Genomic DNA, 20,306 nt, shown 5'->3' with positions numbered 1-20,306 from the left:
GGGGGAGGGGGAGGCAGGGGGCAAGGAGGGGCTGTGGTGGTGGTGTGTTTTTTCCTGCCAGATTGCCTTCAGCCATCACCTAATCAATAACTATCTTTGTCTTAGGTTGGGGATGGGAAATCAGTACTAGTTTCTGACATGGACATGTGGTATCTGAATCTTGCACTTTGCCATTTTGATACATTTAACTATGCCCTGCACTATAAGCTCTTGGTGCATTGCTGTCACGTTTTTTTGCTTTGCATAGCCTTCCTAGCAACGTACTTATTTAGCTTTTAGTCTTCTATAGCTGCTAAATTAATGTTCTTGTGGATTTCTCTTTGATGTGAACCACACCTTCTAACAGTTGGACTGTGCACTGAACACAGATTTTTCAAGCTCAGTGGTAAGATTTATGTCCACAGTAGTGCTTCCCTGGTGTCTAAAATTGTGAATTAATGGTAGTGTTGAGGACAAATGTATTTCTCAGTATTTTTTTCAAATGTGGTTTTAATTGAAGCATGAGGTGTTATACACAGACACCAGAAAGAGCTGAAAATGCATGTTTTTCATTTTAGTAGGAAAGGGAAATTCCATGTGGTAAATGTTAACTCTTTCAGCTTCTAGTTAAAAGCTGATTTTTCTTTATGTTTTTGGAAAGGAATAGTATGCTGTTCTGGAATTGGTCAAGGCAAAAATTAAAAAGATTTCAATTCTCCTGATCTTCACAATTGTTCAGTGAATGTACAATAAGGAATATTTTAAAGGAAGGCTAATTTTATTATATTCTAGAATAACAGGTTGTTTTTCCACCCCTTTGTATCTCTGGATAGAATTATTTGGTGATATGTATGAAGTTAAAGATTTTGTTTACAAATACCTTTTTCCTTATTTCTTGGCATTTTGTCCTATATAATGAAACACGCTACTCAGTCACTTGTGGTAACTACAACTACAAATAAGCTGGAATGTAAAGAAGAGCTGAAAGTGAAATGGACTCATCAGTACAAGGAACTGTCTGCTTTTGTGTTTTGCACTTGGGGTATTTTTGTGCTAGTTAAGGAATTCCGTTTGAATTGGAGGGATGAAGTAGAAGGTTGGGTTTTTTTAAGGCATGGTACTTTAAGTAGGCAGGAATTGCATGCATTATATTAATCTGAATACTTAGAGCAGCTGGCAGTTAGGTAGTTTATTTATTTGCCATGTTCTTGAGCAGTGAATTAATTATTCTGAACTCTCCTCAGCATGCCAGTTGATACTTACTTATTATATACTTATTTGATACTTAATTGGAAATTGGAGAGCCATAGTTACCAGATTTAAGCTGAGAAAGTGGATTGTATTAGTATCACTTACTATGTTGTAATGTATAGGAACTCTGCAGGTTCTCAGTGCTGCTTTGACACAGATGAGGGAGAAGTCTTTGGATACACTATATCAGAAGAATATTTCTGTTATTCAGAAAGAATATAATCATAAGTGGCAGTATACTGTTTCTCAGAACTCTTCCCTAAATAAAAGGCATGCAAGTTTGTTTTGTAACTCTTCATAATGTACAATTAAAGTATATATTTACATATTAATTGATATGTACTTATCTTGGTTTATGTTAAATTGTAATTGCATTGTATAAGAACTTTTTTTTTGTTTACTGTGGTTGTTAGCCCAACATGAGGAAGGGCTGCCTTAATGCTAATGGTCATTTGACCAAAGATGGATAATCATGGAACCCAGACATTTCATAAAGGCAGAATGCTGTGAGTGAGATAAAAATCCGTGATCATCATGAAGCTGAACAGCCGTTTCTGGCATACATTGTCAGTTTAAAAGATCATCATAAAAGGACAAAAATGCACATTACATTTTTGCAGTGTTATGGAATTCAGGTGTCAGTGGCAATTTGTGGAGGAGAAAGACGGGTGGGTAAGGGATGCCTGTCAAGAAATACCTTGAGCTTTAGAGAACTCAATAATTTACCAAATTTTACTAAACATGACTCTTCTAAGGTTGGACAACCAAAATGCTTCTCAATTTTGAGAATTCAGGCCTGTCAATATATCTAGTGCATTAAAAATGGAGTAATTTCTTAATTGTATGTAAGTACACCTACAGCTTTGGAAGTGTAGCACTGGAAGTACAGTCCTCCGCAGAAGTAGCAGAGCAGGCCCTCTGTCACAGTGACCTGATGAGAGGTTGCCAAGGACAACAGCTATTGAGCTGCAAATAGTTTGTTTTCACTGCTATCCTCCAGTATTGTGTTGTTCTGGAGGTAGAAGCTTTCCATGTCTAGCAAGCATCAGCCTTGCAAATGATGCAGGTTTTTTCAAAGTAAAAGGTACATGTAGTGAAAAGTTATACCATCATACTTAGTAGATACAAGTTAATAGACCACAAAAGTATGCTGACAGTGGTGAGGTTAGCATGACATGCCACACATCTTCAAGCAAACAGGAACATTTACTTTTTTGTGTGCTTGTCTTGGCAGAGGCAGAGGGATTTGGCAGTGTGTAGCCATTTCTTTACACAGTGGATTGCTGATAACTTGCACTGTAGAAAAAGCTGTCTTGGCTTGTAAGAAACTATCACTGGTCTGTTTGTTAGGCCCTCAAACTCAGTCATCCTGAGTCCTGACCAACCAGCCTTGGAAGCAAATGCCCTCTCATGATAGTAAAAAAGAGAGACTACTCATATGATCTATATAACTGCACTTTAAACACAGGCATACAGGTAAAATTCTATATGATTAAAAGTACACTGGGTAAGTCCCTGGCGTTTCAGAGCAGAATAGTCATCATTAATTCTACAGTATGCATGAAGCACTTGAAAAATGTTCCTATTGTCTTCCTCCCACCCCATCTCAGCAAGAACTGAGAAGCTGTGTGTATGCACAGAAGCATTTCAAGACACCAATTATTTAGGTATTTTGAATTGAACAGAACATTTATGCTATAAGCTTCCATAAAAAAAAAAAAAAAAGAAAGACGTACAAGGGGATTATTCATCTTAAACATGCTGGAAAAAATTGCTTAATACTTGCTTAATTGTTTTTCTTCTCTCCATGATGAAAAAAAAAAAAAAAGGCAGGCTGAGACTCCAAAGTTGTGCAGTTCTGTGTACTCTTACTGCTAACAAATACTCTGCAACTGACTTTGGTCTGGAGCCCAGGATGGGGTCCAGGTTTTCAGCCTCTTAAGTGCTATGACTCTTTAGTTGGATTCTGTACCTGAACCTGAGCAGTTGTTCAGCTTTGAGCAATCTTGTTGCCACTCCTCTTCTGCTTCCTCTCCCATCCCGTGTCTCATCTATTTAGTGAATAACTAATTTGGGACAGTCCTGTCTCTACTCCTCTTCACAGAAATGATAGAGATTTCTAGTGAAGCCTTTATCATTACTGCAATTCTTCATACAAAAAAAGAGAAAGGGTCCAATGGGAAGAAATACATTTGATTTACTGTGTATCTTGTATGCAAGGGAGTGAACTTTGCACTTCCTTTATTATCTTGCATTTCCCATTCCTGACATTTCCATGACAAAAAATATTTGTCATCTTTTGGACTTGCTCATCCTCTATTTCTGTGTATTCTCTGAGCAGGTTTTCAACTCCCATGTCCAACCATGAAACATGAATGAAGTACAGGAATTGCATGTATATGTTCTATTAATTTCTTTGTTTAATAGCAGTTACTGTTAACCAGTTTTTACCCTTTCCGTCTGAGAAAACTGTGATATTGCATGGGGTGACTGTTTCCACTGTTACTTTCTGTATGAAAGAACTGTTGAGTTCTTTCACCTCTCCACTTCTCACTCTTTTTTAAAGGAATATCTTCTGGTCCGCTCCTGGGCATATTCAGTTGCTCTGTGATGTCTGTTACATATCCAGGCATCTTGCTTGTTCCTTCCTTTCAAACTGTGCAATAGTTGGAAACATGCAATGAAATACTTTGAAAATACTAGCTCAAAGCTCAGAACAGAAGATTAAATTGAATTATCTATTGTTGGGTCCTTGGAAAAGGGATGCAATACTAATACTTGAGCTACAGTGACTGAAGATTTCTGAAGAAGGAGGTACATTTGGAAAAGAAAGGGCAATTTTGAACACAAGAATATATTAGAAGAATAAAGGTATCACTAGGGAGACAGTAGCTCATTGGTTAAAAAAAAAAAAAAAAGGATACTCGTATCTCACCATTTTTTTATCCACTTTGTCCTCTTGAAGAATGCTGTTAATGTAACAGCAGCATCAAAAATGTGAACTATGGATGTGCATAAAACAGAAGAAGCAAAAAAGGAGCTCACCAGTATAACAAAAACTAGCCTTTTGCAGTAGTATTTTCATTATTATTTAAAACAAACAAACCAAGAAGAACCCCTGCACCTGAAACCTTTATTAGCTGCTATTTGTGCTCTGGTCCTTGAGTAGAGCTGACTTTAAATATTACAGTCAACATGAAGAAATAATTTTGTGCACTTTCACCAAGGAGGAGTCTTTTTATTCAGTGCTGGGATTCACTTCCGTAACCCTCAGTTTCCATATACTTGAAATCATGCACTGAATACAAATAAAAGGTGTTACAGAAGTGCCAAAACTACCTGGGAAATTGAGCCTTTCACCTTTTCCAAAATACTTATTCAAGAAAACATAATTATGAGAAGATGGTATCAGCTTTCTGATGAAAGGTGTGTGCAACCACTCGCGTGTTTCTATTTTCTGTTTAAAGCACTAGTTAGCAGCTGGAAAGAGGCATGTGAGCACAGCTGGTGCTGATGTTAAAGATGAGGTGCAAGAATGGAGCAGAAGTTGAACTTTGGCTAATGCTACTGCAGGGCAACAGGTGCAAGGCTTGTAGAAGAAGGCTGAAGGAGTACTGCTTGGTGAGGGATTGCTGCTGCAGGATTTCTGGTGCTGCTTGGAACTGCTGGCTAAAAACCAGGGGCTTAAAGATCTTTTGGTTATCCAGGTGGCTGAGGGATAGCAGCCCTGACCTTGGTCTCTAGAATTAAGGGTAGAATTTAACATGCTTCCCCACTGCACAAATGCTTTAGGTGAGGCAAGCTGAAAGTACCTGTTGTGAATCCTTGTCTCCCTCTGAGGTTTCATGTGCCTGTATTACTTGGCACTGTAGCTCTGATTTTTATGAGAAAAAGATTGGCAAAGTAATCAAATAAAAAAAATACTGTGTTTTTCTTGTGTTAGAGCACTGTAACTGGCTGATTTTTTTTTTTTTTTCCCCCCCCTTCTCTCTTCTTTCGCTTCCCCAAAAGTGCCTACTCCTTTCACGTTACTGCAGATGGTCAGATGCAGCCGGTTCCTTTCCCTCCTGATGCCCTCATCGGTCCAGGAATTCCTCGCCATGCCCGTCAGATCAACACTCTGAACCACGGGGAAGTGGTGTGTGCAGTTACCATCAGCAACCCCACGAGACATGTGTACACGGGTGGGAAGGGGTGCGTCAAAGTCTGGGACATCAGCCAGCCTGGCAACAAGAGCCCTGTCTCTCAGCTGGACTGCCTGGTAGGTGATCAGGAACTTGTGCACAAGGGTAGCTTCTCCTTGGAGACTCAGTAAGGAAATAGTTGTCCTTGTCTGGATTTTGTTCGTATTACAAGGAAATAGCAGGCAGTTCTGTTTCCTGCTTTATGTGTTTAGCTGTCTTTTTAACACATAACAGGTGGAGTTACAGAGAAGAGTGCTGGTTTGTTTAGGGATAAATATCATCACTAAGGGTCAAATAACAGATTAGGTAAGACTTCTGAGTAAAGAGTGTACCTGATTTCCCCTCCCCCAGTCATGCTGATGATTTTTTTGCATGAGTTTAAAAGGAATGTAGCCTGGCTTATGCAGGGCTGCGCAGAATGTTCCTAGGTGTTTCACTCACACCAGGAGTGACAACCTCTGTTTTTTGTAAGAGGGTAGCAACCACATAATGAAATGATGTGACAAGGTACCAAGGTCACTTTAAGTCTGGCTATGCTTTTGTTGGTGATCCTCAAGTTACACATTTTGGTTGGTTGTTTTCACATCTGCAGGATACAAAAGGGACTGAGTGCAGTAGTATAGGTAGCTGAAAAGCTGACTCAAAAAAGGTAATGGCTCAGTAAAAGATGCTTCTCATATTAGAAGCAGCATAGATGTTTATGAAATGTTAACTGAGAAGACTTCATGTCATAAAGCACAGTAATATATATTCTGAATGAAAATAATTCTAGCTTCATTGTTGATCCAATTAAATGTGGTGGGGTTTTTGGTTTGGTTTGGGTTTTTTTAGCCTTTTCCCTTTATTTACTGCTACCATTATGTTAGTTGACTAGTAGTAAAAGTATGGTTGAATATTTATTCTGTTCTGTGACAGTTGTTTGAATGCATAGTCCTAGCTGCCTTCATTTTAGTTATGGAGCAGCAATGGCTGACTCACTAAGCCAACATTTCCACTGCACTACTTACTGCTTCTTGCTGTGAATAAAAAAAAAGTAGTAGTAGTAGTAATGTTGTTGACTACTTCTTGCAGTGCTTTTTTGTATGTTTTTAGTTACAGCTCTTAACCCTCCATTTTCTAAAGAACTGTTACCATGTTAATCTGGCATCTATTATGGAGAAATGGACTTCCAATACATTTAAGAACTCAAGCTTCCAATAAATGAAGGTTGAAATGTTTTCCACCTCTAAATCCCCTGTAGTACCTCTCAATCAGCAATAGTATCACAAATGTGAAACTGATAATATAAATACGGTAAGAGTCATGTTGAACAGCAAAGGACCAATGTAAATCCAGGAGCAGTATGGGGATACTTAATATTTTAACTTTAAAATGGTGAATGCAAAATAGTATTTGATAGAAAACTCCAAAATATGAAAGGCATGAGACATGAACTGCATTTTCATATAGGGTTATCTAAATGTCAAATCAAAGCTCATTTGCTGACCTTAGCTCATAGAGTGCACTTGCAGAAATACAAGCATACTTTGGCTATGGTTTTGTGTAATGAGACGGAAGACTTGCCATTCATCACGTTTAAAACAGAGTAGACTGTGGCAACAGGAGTCTGCAGTTTAATTTCTAGAGCTGCAGTCTCTGGTTAGTGATGAGAAGTAGGTGTTTGAAACCTTTTAGGATCTGCTAGTTTCTCTTTACTACTTTGGTAATGGAAAAAATAGCATACTGATAAAACTTGGATGCAGTCAGAATCATATTAGTGGTCATTATTGGCAGGTATGTATTAACATAACTGAGGTGATTTGTGTTGTACAGAACAGAGACAACTACATCCGCTCTTGTAAATTGCTACCTGATGGATGCACCCTAATAGTTGGCGGGGAAGCCAGCACATTATCCATATGGGACCTGGCAGCACCAACTCCTCGTATAAAAGCAGAACTGACATCCTCAGCGCCTGCCTGCTACGCTCTGGCTATCAGCCCTGATTCCAAGGTGTGCTTTTCCTGCTGCAGCGATGGGAACATTGCAGTGTGGGATCTGCACAATCAGACATTGGTCAGGTGAGTCATTACTTGTTTAAAGAAAACTTCTATTAAAGCTACTCTTTGGATAGCTACATAAATATTTATCTCCCTGAATAGTGGTTCATGACAGCAAAGTAAATAGTACTTCTTATCCAAAGAATGCAGTTTGCACCCGAGTTGGGCAGAAACTAGTTCTGGTAGCTTCAACCTAGTCTTGGAAGGTGCACATTCAGGGCCTAAAGGGTTGGTCCATAACCTGCTGCAGTGAGTGTAGAAGTTCATGTTGGTTTCAGTTAGTTGGGATTTGTCTGCAGGTTTCTACAAGCAGCATTTCTGCTGATTGGTGATTGATGTAGACTGAACATGCCTTTTAGGGAACTCTTTGAGGTTTGTTCTTTTTCCTTTGTCTTAAACATTGTTAAGTAATAAATAGAATTTTCAGTTCTTATTTAGTGATGATAAGTAATAAAATTAATCTACAAAAGCAGTTGAAAGTGTGGATCCTCTCAGTTCTTTAGGAAAGTGTAAAGGAGTGATGTTTGGTCATTCATGAGAGAAAGGTATTTGAGGTCTTGGGGGAAATTTGATCTCTAAAACTTTTAGAATGGGCTGCAAAGAGTATAATAAATGGGTTGCCATGTAAATTACTTTTAAAATCTTTGTTAGACCTTTGATTAATGAATATATTAGTAGAAGATTAAAGTGTCTGGCAGGTCAACATTCAGCATGACTGCTATGACAGTGAAAGAAAGATAGGTCCACGTATGAAATAGCTCTTAGCAGCTAGCTGTGTGGTTTACTAGAAGATAAATTTTGGTTTATGCTTACCAAAGTAGTGGTGGCTTACAGTATTATGAGAAGAGAGCCTAAATTGGGAAAGCCAGTGATACTTTAAAAGTTCTGAAGACAAACACTGAAGAATCTGCTTAGTCTGCTGTGTTTCAGTTAAACTTCCTGTATATCAATAATTAGCCTAAACTTATATGCAGAGTCATGTTGATGTGCATGCAAATTTTACTTTCTGTTGGACTTTGAGGTCAGCAAAGATTTTAGTTATAAAAAATCCTCAGTTTGCCCTATGCATGCATAGTCCCTGTAAAGGTGCACTCTCCATCTATGACTGTCTAGCCTTTTGAATGTTTGCTGTAGGTGTTCCCACCACTTGGTGGCTGATCTTGCTAATTGATAACACGTGGAATTTTGAGACCAGAGCTACAAAACAAAATGTGCCGCATGACCTTTCTGTGGTAGCTCTTAGTGATTCATAACCTTCATTCCCAAGCTAGTTGTCTTCCCACCCCCTCGCCCTCCACCTTTCACATTGAGGCATAGGACTTTTCTAAAGCTAATTGCTGATGAAAAATGCAGGAGCCTCAGAAGGCTTTTGCCAAAGGATTAGGGAAAACTTGAGATGACCTTCTGGTTGCTGAAAGCTGAGAATTACTAATGAGAAGATTTTAAAACAAACTGCACCATTTAGATTTTTGTGATCTCCTGCCACAGAGAATGCAACTTTGCTGACTCAGTAGTGCTTATGTTTAACTATCTGGATCTCTGTCTGGATCCCTTCCTATTAATATCTCCACTTATTATTTATCGTCTTGACTTGCAGCCAAAAGAAAATACAGAAGCTGTTTCTGAAACTGGAGGAGTTTTGTTCCCTCAGCACTTGTTTTAATCTGAGTTGTCCTTAATGCTTTTAACTGTAGTTACTGTACTTTAATGTTCTCACAAGCTTTTTTTTTGGCATTTCAAAACCTGATAGGAAATCTTTGACTTTCTTCAGCTAGCCATGATGCAATTCATTTCTCTAGCACCTGGAAAATGTTTTTGTAATACTGTTGTATTTCATGCTCAGTAAAAGGGAGGGACTGATTTTTGCCCATCAGCAGACACAGAAGAGATGACACACACACACAGAGTCCAAAACTAACACCACAACAGTGTTTACCTTGAGCTCTGGCAGGAAATCATTATTCAATCTGGTTTGTTTTATCAGGCAATTCCAGGGCCACACAGATGGAGCCAGCTGTATTGACATTTCTAATGATGGTACCAAGCTCTGGACAGGAGGTTTGGATAACACTGTCAGATCCTGGGACTTGAGAGAGGGGAGACAGCTACAACAGCATGACTTCACATCACAGGTAAGTGGATTTCCCTACAGCTTGCGGGGAGGGTGCGGTGGGAAGGAAACATGTAGGATGAAAGCTGAGATTGAGCCCAGTGCAACTGGCACATTGTTCCCTCTCTTCCTTTTAGCTGCTCACAACACAATATTTTGTAGCTTTCATATGTTTAGCTTCCAGAACAAAATGATAGCCTGACACTACTCTCTTTTCGTATTTTTCTAATTTAATAGGTAAGAACAGGGGTTAGCTAGCCACTTGAATTTTGAACAGCAGTCTTGCTATTGAACTATGTGAACTTTATTTGCCCTTCTCTCTCTCTGTCTCCCTCTCCCAATTAATTTAACCACTGTAGAAAAAAAAAAAAGTGTATCTTTAGGGAAAAAAAAAGTCTAAATGTGGTTTAATTTTCAGATATTTTCCCTTGGTTATTGTCCTACTGGTGAATGGCTAGCTGTGGGAATGGAGAGCAGCAACGTAGAAGTGCTACATGTAAATAAACCAGACAAATATCAACTGCACCTTCATGAGAGTTGTGTATTGTCACTCAAGTTTGCTTACTGTGGTAAGTTGCTCTGACAGGGCTCTAATTCATGCTTTGCTGATTAGTTACTACATAGTCATAGCTCATTTGATAATCAGAACTTATTTAGTATCTCAGTTTCTTAAGTAATGAATAAATATCTCTGCTTTATGAATTCAAATGTACTTATCTACAAACAACCATCTCTTTGTCTAAAGGCTTTTGTGAGGGTTGATTTACATGTAAAAAGCTATTTCTACTTACAGAGTCTAGGGATTTCCTAGTATGTAACAGACTGCCAAAGCATGAGTGTCCGCATTGTAAGCAAAAGTACTATGTTGATTAGTGGTGAGAGCTTTTATAAAGGTACTTAGTTAATAGATTTCATAGATGTGAGTTGAAAACCCAGAATCTTGTCAGATGTGTGTTTCATATATTTTCATAGTCCTTCTGTTTTATATTCTAGGTAAATGGTTTGTGAGTACTGGGAAAGATAACCTTCTTAATGCATGGAGAACTCCTTATGGAGCCAGTATCTTCCAGGTGAGGATGATGATGCTTTTAAACAAAAAACTAGAATACCCAGAGTTCCAAGAGTGGACTCGGATATCTACACCTGTGTCATCTACCCAAAATGGGATGCTGAGATGAGGGTAACAGACCTTTTTTTTTTTTTTTTTAATGATGTAATATATTTCTATTTTTCTTCTAGTCCAAAGAATCTTCGTCAGTGCTTAGCTGTGACATCTCTGTGGATGATAAGTACATAGTCACTGGCTCTGGAGACAAAAAGGCTACAGTCTATGAAGTTATCTACTGAGAAATGTGATGGGGATATAACTTTTAGAAGTTGAACTGGGCCAAAATTGTTCTTAATTGTAGAAGTAGAAAGGTTTTGCCTTTTAGAAAGGAACAAAAGTATTGAGGTTCCAGACCTTGCCATGAAACTACTCCGATTTTTCAAAATAGAAGGCAACATCCAGCAACTAAATACTGGCTACGTGGACCAAATGGAACACAGAGACAAGATGGACAGATGTAGCCTAGGTTTTTGATATAGTTTTTAAAAGCCAAGTCTACTGAAGAATGTTGGAGCCTTTTATTTTTTTCTTTCTTTGTGACCTCATGCAAATTGTTCTCATTGCCTGAATATGGGGGATAAATACCTTTCTGTTCCTTGCAGTTCAAGTTGCATTCTGTCCTGTGTAGAGCAGTGGTGTCTCAGATGAACTTGTTTCCTGGTTTTGCATCTTGTGATATGTTTTTGTATTTTTGTTGAAGGTCAAACATTTGTATAAATTGTAAATATATTTAGTTTATTACAGTAAAGGCTTTAGTACCAACAACCAGTCTTCCCCCCCGCCCCCTCCCTGCCTGCCCTGCTTATTTAAAATTAAAAACCTTTTGGGGATATAAGTACCTTTTTAGAAGCAAAAGCAAACACTATGTATAGTTTGAAAATGGTGTCTTATTCTTTATAACTCTTCTAGATTCCTTTATCATACTTCAGAGTAGTTGTTTTGACATATTAGGGTATCAAGTCCAGTAGATACTGTCTTGTGCTACAGAAAACTTAAAAGGCAATTTTGTACTAATTATAGTGTAAATATAAAAATTGAACATTTCATGAAGTTGTGCAGTTTATTTTAAGTTTATTCTGATGTCCCATATATATGTTCTTTGGCAGATACAGTAATATGTGCCTGATTATAACTCATTTTGTCATTTCTCTAGAAGAGGTGATTTCCCTCTTATTTCTCCCCCAGCTGAACAGAACTCATGCAAGACTACATTTCAACTAAATACATCAGAGCCCTTATTCATTAACTGAGGATGTCTGTGATTTAAAAAAGCTAGATAAGTTGCATCCTTCATATTTTACAGAGAAGTGGCAGTTAGTGACCATTTCCTTTTTAATGTCTTGTCTATACTTAGATACTCAGGTAAATTTAATTAAATTACCAAAAGTGTGAGTTTTACAGGGGATCACTTAAACCATGTCAAATACTTGCAGTGCTGCAAGTGAAGTGAATTAACCTAAACTAAGTTAAACTCACTTCTTAATTTCTTGTGAGAATATTGACAAAGGAATATTTTGATTTTTAACTAATCCACTGTACAAATTAATTAGAATTAATTTTCCTGAGTGTCCCATGTTACGCAGGCCTATAGGCTCTATGTATTCATACTGAGCTATCTTCGAGTCCTTTCCACTGTTGCATTAGTGTTTTACATCTGTGAAGAGCCATGCTAAGCAGCCAGTTACCAAAGCTATGCATCTTCAAATCAAGTTTTCTTGGTGTACTCAAGAGAAATGGATGAGGAGAGAATGTGTACATTTTATTCTAACTATGTTTTTTCAGATTAACGAGTTCTTACCACTGTGTGCTGGACAAACCTAGCTATTGCACCAGTGAGGGCCATACATTTCCTGCATTCAGTAATTTAATTAGAATTTCTGTTGCTAATGGAGAGTACAGATGAACAGAAGGATATCTCTGAACAAATAATTCAGATTACACAAACTGGCAGACAGGTTAAGACTCATCTTTGAAGAGCTGCTTTCTCATTTTGCTAGCATTTGACAATGACCTGTATCCCTGCTCTTTCAAAGACACATAACTAGGAAGAAACAAGTTTGACTGACAGGTGCATTGACTGGAAAGAGAACTTCTCATCTGAGGGCAAATTTTCTCTCAATTTCCAGTCTGAAGAGACATCAGTTTTCTTGTCAATTTACATGACCATTCTACTGAGACCATTTTGTAGTATCTAGAATTGTAATAGCCTTAATACATTAACTTTGCGTTTAGAATGTAAAATGTTAACCATTCAGGATAACCTGGTCTCCTAGACATTTAAAATTAGTGTTCTATCCATATGTATCAATATCTTTGTCTATTGCTGTGTTGTGAATATCCATTTGTATGAAAATGACAGACCAGTTTAGGTGGTGGTCATGTTCCTTTCACACATAGTAAGGCAAAAAGCAGAATCATCAGGCTTTTCAAAGAAATAATTATATTTGCTACATTGAAATACTGTGAAGTGCTATGCCATTTTAAAAAGGGAAAGTTTAAAAATAGAGTATGTACTAGGTTACTTGATTTTTATGCTGACCCTGTTTTCATATTGAAGTTTTTCCAAATGTCTGAATCTCTCAATGATCATTGACTTTCTTTAGCAGCTCTGGCAAATTTGCTATAGTTAGGAACATTTGGATTTCTTCCAAACTACTATCACCTTGGCTTTTACTTTATAGGTGTTCTTTTACCTTTCTTAAAAGTTGATATTAGAGGAACTAAGAATGCAAGCATTCTAACACATTTGTGTAACTTAAAAATATATACACGTGTATATAATAGATCTGCTATAAATTGCAACATAGGGGTTGTTAGTAAGACCACATTTTTGGCAATCAGGAGGTTCAAAATCCTAGTGTCAGGAAAATAATGAAATACCTTGTCTTTTCTTGTTAGCTTCTAGAATGCACAATGAGTCAGAGCAGTTATGGAATTGGACATTATTTATGCATGTGAATGAATTTAATCATATTTGTACCATATGCTTCTCGGTTGTAATTAAGAAATTACTTCTTTTTTTCCCCAATCAGATCTACTTTAAGCCTTGGTTTTAAAAACTTGGGGAGGCATCATACAATAGTCCTCTGAATTATTTTTTTTTTGTTTGTTTCAGGTTTCACTTATAGTTTTTGAAACTTTTTTTTCATCTGTCAAACAGTAAAGCCTATTCCACCAGCAGATGTAATTTTTAATGAAAAAATACATTTGGTGAAATCTTGGCATGTCTGTCTACACTATTACCTACAAGATTTAAAACTTGTAGAGCTTAAAACTTCTGTAAGTTCTTATACCCCTGTTTAAATTAGTGGGTGGAAATAATTGTATATTGAACAAAGAAACAGACCAACCCAGACCAGCAGTAACAGAAGCGGCACTGGGAAAAGCATGTGGAAAAAAGAGGTACAGCAGTACCTATGGTGTAGGTAATTATTATTTTTTTTTTGTCAATTTAATTACAACCCTGAAAGGTTCCTTTGATTAGCCCCTTTCTGGGACACTGTTTGCTGGGTGGCCCTCAGTATTCAGAGAAGTCTGAATGCCACTCTGGCAAACACTAGTGCCAGATAGAAGCAGGGAGTCCTTACAAATGACATATTGGATGTCACTGCAAACAATAACTGATGAAGAGGAGATTTGTGGTAATATCAATTCAAGTGAACAAAATCCTTTGCCGGCTCTAATATGTATATTTTGTATATGTGCGCTAGGCATAACCTTTTATAAATCAATTGTGCAGAAAATCATTATATTATTCCACACAATGCATTTGTCAGTGTGTCAGAGTACCTCTTTTTGATTATAGTTCCAAGCAAAGATGGCTTGCCACATCAACCCACAAGCGGTTGGTCCTTGAGAGAGAATTTTCATCCACATTAAGTCTTTTAAATTTGTTTGGCATTTCAAAAGCTTTTGTTCCTTTAAAGGGAAGAGGGAGCACCAAATGAATATAAAGTTCATAGACTGGTAAAATAATAGTGTTGTTTTTTAATACAAGCATCAAAGTAGAATCTATCATCTAGTCTCATACTTTCCTGTATAAATGATTGACCATAATTTTTTCTGTCACATCTTTGCATTGGTGAAGCAGGTAGAATTTTCAGAAGTGTTAACTTGAGTAACTTAAACCCAGATGGACAAATAGATTTTTATATTTTTTTTGTGGTGGTGGTTTTTTGTTGTTTATTTGTTGTTGTTTTGTTTTGTTTTTTGTGGAAAGATTGCCCCACTTATGAGCCTGTGGGATCATGTAACCTAGTTAGAGTAGTCCTTTATATTTTCTATTATGTTGGTGCAATTTTGAGTCGATGGGGAATTTCCACCATTCTAGTGATTAAGAAAGGTGGATTTTAATGTTTTCAAGCTAAGAAAGAGTACTGAATTCAGGTTTCGCACTACTGATAAAGTGTTTACCCCTTAAGCCACTTCACTGGAGAAGCTGGACTGGCTCCAACTGTGCTGTCTCTTTGAAGGATTTTATTTTTTTTCCTACCACAAGCACATAGAAAGAATGTGAGAAGGTAGGTCTATACAAGACTTAAATCATGGTGTCTTGCCAGAGAGAGGTCTCTTACTACAAAATGGGAAAGATGAAGCAGCTCAGAGTAGGACCTGATGAACACCAGAATGAAAGAAAGAGTTTCTGGTAGGGAATACATGGAGGGACAGTGGAGAATGGGAACATAGACACACAGACATTTTACTGGTATTGTAAAATGCAATCTACAAAATTCACCTAGAATGAGATTTCAGTATGCAATTTCACTGACTTCTATTTCTCCATGAAGTTGTTCAGATGTTTCTGCATAGTAATTCAAGGACACCTGAGCTGTGTGTTGGAACTGGAAGTGGGCATTTCTTTGACATCCATAAGCAGTCATCTAATCCTAAGAGGAACGAGAGTTAAATCACAGCCAGTTCTCAACATTTCCTATTACCTAATATTTTTATAGCTCAAGATCAGCTTTCCAGCAATTGATAATCCCTTTTTCAGCAACATGCTCCCAGATGTCCCATTGCAGCTTAAGTGCTTAGTGCAGCGTGGTAGATTTTGCTAGGGAAACCAGACATGTAGGAACTGGGTGCTTTAAAAATCTGCCCTGTGGGTCTAGCTTACAGACATTTCTGAGAAGTTCACTTGGAATTTCTGTTCAACTATATAGGAGAGCTCAAACAGTCACTTAAACATTTTCTAAACGAGAAAAAACTGTGCTCTGAACACCCTTTAAGCACATGGGGATTTTTTTTTTGCCTTTTTTTGTGTTGATTTATTTAATTTTTTTCTTCTTACTTAACTTTAAAATATCTATAAATTGAATACAATAAGAAAACATGAAGGGAAATAAGAATGAAAGAATAATTGTTTTCAGAGGGCAGAATGTTCTTAAAGATGCTATATCTCAAAACAAAAGAACCTATTGCTTCTATGATACATTAATTCTTGAGAGAGCTGGATTTGTGTTTCCTTGGAGCTAAAGTGCTATTCTCAGAAAACTGAATACCAAAAAATTGGTGGTGTGGGGACCAATATTAGTTATCATTTTAAAATCTGAGCAGAGTTTTGTGGGTTTTTCTTCCCCCATATTCCTTATTGCCAAGTCCACAGTTCATTCCTAGAAGCTGAACAACAGGCTGTGCCCTTTCTGGCTCATGCATTAGTAAGAATTTTGTTAACAAGTCTGTTCGTGATAGGTAGACTACAGGAGAATCTGATTGAATCTTTTAGTGGATAGCTGCATAGATAATATCAGTCAGTGTATATTGTAATAATTGCCCTTACTAAAGCAAGCACCCAGAGATAAGATAGCATCATTGTTCCATACTCATACTTTCATTGTTTGTGGAATTGCTGGTCAGTGTAGTTGACTCGCCATAGAAAAATTCTGTGGTGGCTTCTGAGGTAAAACTTAAATTTTGAGATATTGCCTAAAATTTTACATGTGATTTTGCCCACAGTAAGTTTATGTTGATTCATAGAAGAGATGCTGCAAGGAGCACTAGACAGTTGCTATTGCATAGAGCTTGGCAAGGATTGCCTTTGCTATGTTCACAGTACAAAGGTATAGCATCTCTTGAACTTTGTTTCTATCTCTGTTTCCTGCCAAGAATGAGTTAGAGGCAAAGATAATGCATAGTTTGGAGATTAAGTAATCAAACATACTATTATCCCTTTTGTATACTCTGTCATTAGCATAGAAAATGGAGATGATAGCTTTTAACTGCAAATAATAAAAGCTGGTTTTCCTTCAAGGACTGATTTTTAATGGCAGTTTAAAAAAGTTAACAAGCAGAATGAAGGGGTCATAAACGGAAATTAACCCATAGCATTGGGAAACTTAGAAATCACTTGTTACTTTCCTGGTAGTGAGCCTAATTTGTTTAAAATAAAATCCATCTGTTCATTTTGCAGTCTTTGTCGCACTTCCTTACAGCAATCCACAGTGGATTACCCCTTTACTTTAAAAATTGGCTGCAATTACGATAAGCTGAATAACTCTTATTTTGTGGTTTGCTGTAGCAAGATACTTTGGAGAGCAATGAAGCTTCCCTTTATTCTTAAAAAATAATCAGCTATTGTTATTTTTTGCAGTTGGACCTGAGTATTTTCTTAATTAGGTTTCAAGTAAATATACAATCTGATGGCTTTGCAAATTCAAAATATTTCTGAATGTTGATGAATCAGCCAAACAACTGCTGTTAAGTATGTAAATGACCTTAATGTCAGTTTGGTATTTGCTTAGCATGCCATGCATGCAGCAAAACTTTGGAGTGATTCAACTTTTCTGGCCATGCTAAATATACTTCCTGGGATAAGTTCCCTTTTCATACAGGGACCAGTTTACTACTGTGCTCCCCTGTGTTTCCTCCTGAATATGTATTAGTCCTCTAGAGATGTTTTAATGCGTTATACATACATAATGCTTCTACCTTTCTCTGTCTTTCTGATTGTTAATTATGTGAGATGTGTAATTCTGGCAGCAGTTGAGTGAATATTCGCTAATCTATGATATAATTGAGTTTTGAATGTGTACTTCAAGAAGTTTATAGACTTGCATAGAGAAATCATTAATTTTCATTTGTTAAACTGAAGATTCTCAAGTCCTGATACTCTTTTGTGTTTTTATCAGTGAATCTGTTTAAGGAAGTACTTCTGGTTTTTGAGTGGTTTTCATAGTTTTTTTTATTTGTTTATGTAGACACTCTTCTTTGAGTGCAAGTTATTGACCTGGTACTCTATTTATAATTCTGCCTGGTTCTTCAGTATTTTATCTAGCTGTAACTTATTAAAAACCACAAATATGAAATGGGGATATTAATGACAAGTGGTTTAAATGTGAGAGTTTCAAAATGCATGTCAGAATATTTCAACACTTTGTTCACTGTAATTTTACATTTTTTTTATTACTTAAGTAATTAAAAAAATCCTTAGGGTTGCATTATAGTAAAATTTTATACATCTCAGTACTAATTTTGTCTCTCAGTGGACAGCAATAATTTAGATGGGATTGTTTTTACTCTACCTAATTTATTCTAAAAGGGGGGGGGAAATATTAACCTTGCAAATTTTGCTAATTATAATAATTTCATTAATAATGTTGGTTGTTTTTAATGATCTCCATGCCTTCAGAAACTTGTTCTTCTATATTTTGAAGAAAAACATACAGATATACAGGGTTCTGTAATAGAATGTGTTTACAGTATTTATCCCCTGGGTTTGCTGTGATAGTAAGGGGAAGTACAGTGACAGATATAACTTGCAATAGTTGCTAGTGTTCTGTGCCTTTGAATAATTTTCTTTAATTCATTAATTTTTTATATCTTAGGTGAGGGTTAGCAGCTTTAAATCAGTTTCATTTCTATTCAAGTGGATATGGTGATACATTCTTAGAGCTTTACTAGTTTTACTAACTTTAAATAATTTTAAATCTGTAAGGTAAATGGGTATATGGATGGTTTTGAACTGATCGTAGATTGTTCGGTTTAACTTTTTATGTTTCACACACTGCTAGAGTAGAGGGAGAACTTACTGGTCATATCTGGCTTTTTTTTTTTATGCTTTTGTTTTGTACTATATATGATCAGTGGGACTTTCTCACCATGATAGGTGTGCTCACTGTAGTGACTTTTTAAAATGTTCCCATAGTTTGCACTGTGTGATTCAATTGAATTTAGCTTACAAATCAGTCCCTTTCTGTAGGCATCTGCTTTGTACCTTGACAAGTATGAAAATAATCAAAAATATCACTGTGCTTGACAGTGAGACTGTATATTTCTGTTTCTGAGTGTGAATAGCATTTAGCAAGGCTTGTCTAGTTAAAAAGCAGTTAAACTAGTAATCATACATGATCTGTGTTTAACTGTCATTTGTAGAAAAAGTGCTACAAAGTGATATGTGGCGATAAATTCAGAAGGAAAAGAATACGAAATTCAGATAGCAGCTTGAATGATTTGCTGTTAGCATGGGGCCCAATAACACTACAAAGCTATAAACTCTGTCTTTCTAGATTGCCCAGTTAGGTGGCAGAGATGCAATTTGTCTTTTCTGATGCCGCCTGCTGCTTGCTAGCTCCATCTCCTGTCACAGCCTATTAGCTCCCCAAGAAAATTGGTGGGAAATTGCCTGCAGATTGTAGGAAATTGCATCTCCAGGCCCTGGAAAAAATGTGGGATAGCACAACACTGATCCTCCCAGAGCAGCTATTAATACAGCAAAAGCTGACCTTTGGCATGGTGTGAAACGACTTTGCTATTTGCTGAATAAAGACTGTATTATGTGTGGTTGAAGGAGGGTACAAGTTATTATCCTAGCTATGCCTGTAGCCAGCCTGCTCCAGGAAGCTTAAGCATTAGTGATAGGTTTTGCTGCCCCCCACCTCCTTCCTATTGGAAGATGGGAGGTAAGATGTTGGAGCCTTATCCAGAAATTTCATTGTACAGATGGGCAAAAGCCACCATGTATTTAAATGATATTAGTACATATGAAATTCAAAGGTTTAGCGACAAAACTGAAAGACAATTTATGAAGCTAAGCTCAAAAAAAAAAATTTATAATTGCCTCTGGTTGGTCTAGCCTTCATCAGAGTAGGAACAATTTTTTGGCTATTTTGTTCTATGTGTACATCCACAATAAACGTTTGATTTTGGAGCAGTTACAGTGAAATGGAGCTGATTTATACTGTAACTGCTGAGTGTAAAAGTCATGGGCCACACATTAGTTCTGATAGATTTTAGCATTAAATTCCTTTCCGCTAGGAAACTCACCTTTGTTGTGTTTAAACAAATTCTCATGTGCTCTTTATGGTGTGATATGCAATGAGTTTCATCCTCTGTCATTTCTAATAGAGCTACCTTTCTAATCTTGTACTTTACCTCAGTTTTGTAGGGCCTTTCAATAAAAAAGTCGACTTTTCCGTGAATCCTGAGAGAGGGGATATGTAGAATTAGTTTGCAACATAAAAAATAAATGCCAACATTTTCTTTGAGCTTGCAATGGTACTTAGTTGGTTCAGAGCCTCCTGAGGAAGATGTGTGTGTGAATCAGAACGATGTATTGATCAGAAGTAAGTGAGGGGAAGCCAGCAGCAGGGAAAAAAGTAATTTTGCAATCAAGAGCATTGCTGTTTTCAAACTCAGCT

General features: G+C 37.0%; 1 protein-coding gene across 3 annotated transcripts in view; it reads left to right on the top strand.

Moving 5' to 3' along the window:
* The window catches only part of TLE1 (transducin-like enhancer of split 1 (E(sp1) homolog, Drosophila)), a 78,868-nt gene extending 59,107 nt beyond the window's left edge, over positions 1-19,761 (top strand). For all 3 annotated transcript variants that reach the window (XM_010568629.1, XM_010568628.1, XM_010568630.1), the window contains 6 exons: positions 5,242-5,491; positions 7,227-7,474; positions 9,438-9,585; positions 9,982-10,132; positions 10,557-10,633; positions 10,803-19,761. In XM_010568629.1, coding sequence (XP_010566931.1) covers positions 5,242-5,491; positions 7,227-7,474; positions 9,438-9,585; positions 9,982-10,132; positions 10,557-10,633; positions 10,803-10,910 — 982 coding nt within the window. In that variant the 3' untranslated portion in view covers positions 10,911-19,761. The remainder of the gene's footprint in view (positions 1-5,241; positions 5,492-7,226; positions 7,475-9,437; positions 9,586-9,981; positions 10,133-10,556; positions 10,634-10,802) is intronic.
* Positions 19,762-20,306: the final 545 nt, after the last annotated feature.

This window comes from Haliaeetus leucocephalus, unplaced genomic scaffold (genome assembly GCF_000737465.1).
Source record: "Haliaeetus leucocephalus isolate CR32 unplaced genomic scaffold, Haliaeetus_leucocephalus-4.0 Scaffold251, whole genome shotgun sequence".
Taxonomy (NCBI): Eukaryota; Metazoa; Chordata; class Aves; order Accipitriformes; family Accipitridae; genus Haliaeetus; species Haliaeetus leucocephalus.
This window is presented reverse-complemented; position numbering and strand designations above follow the sequence as displayed.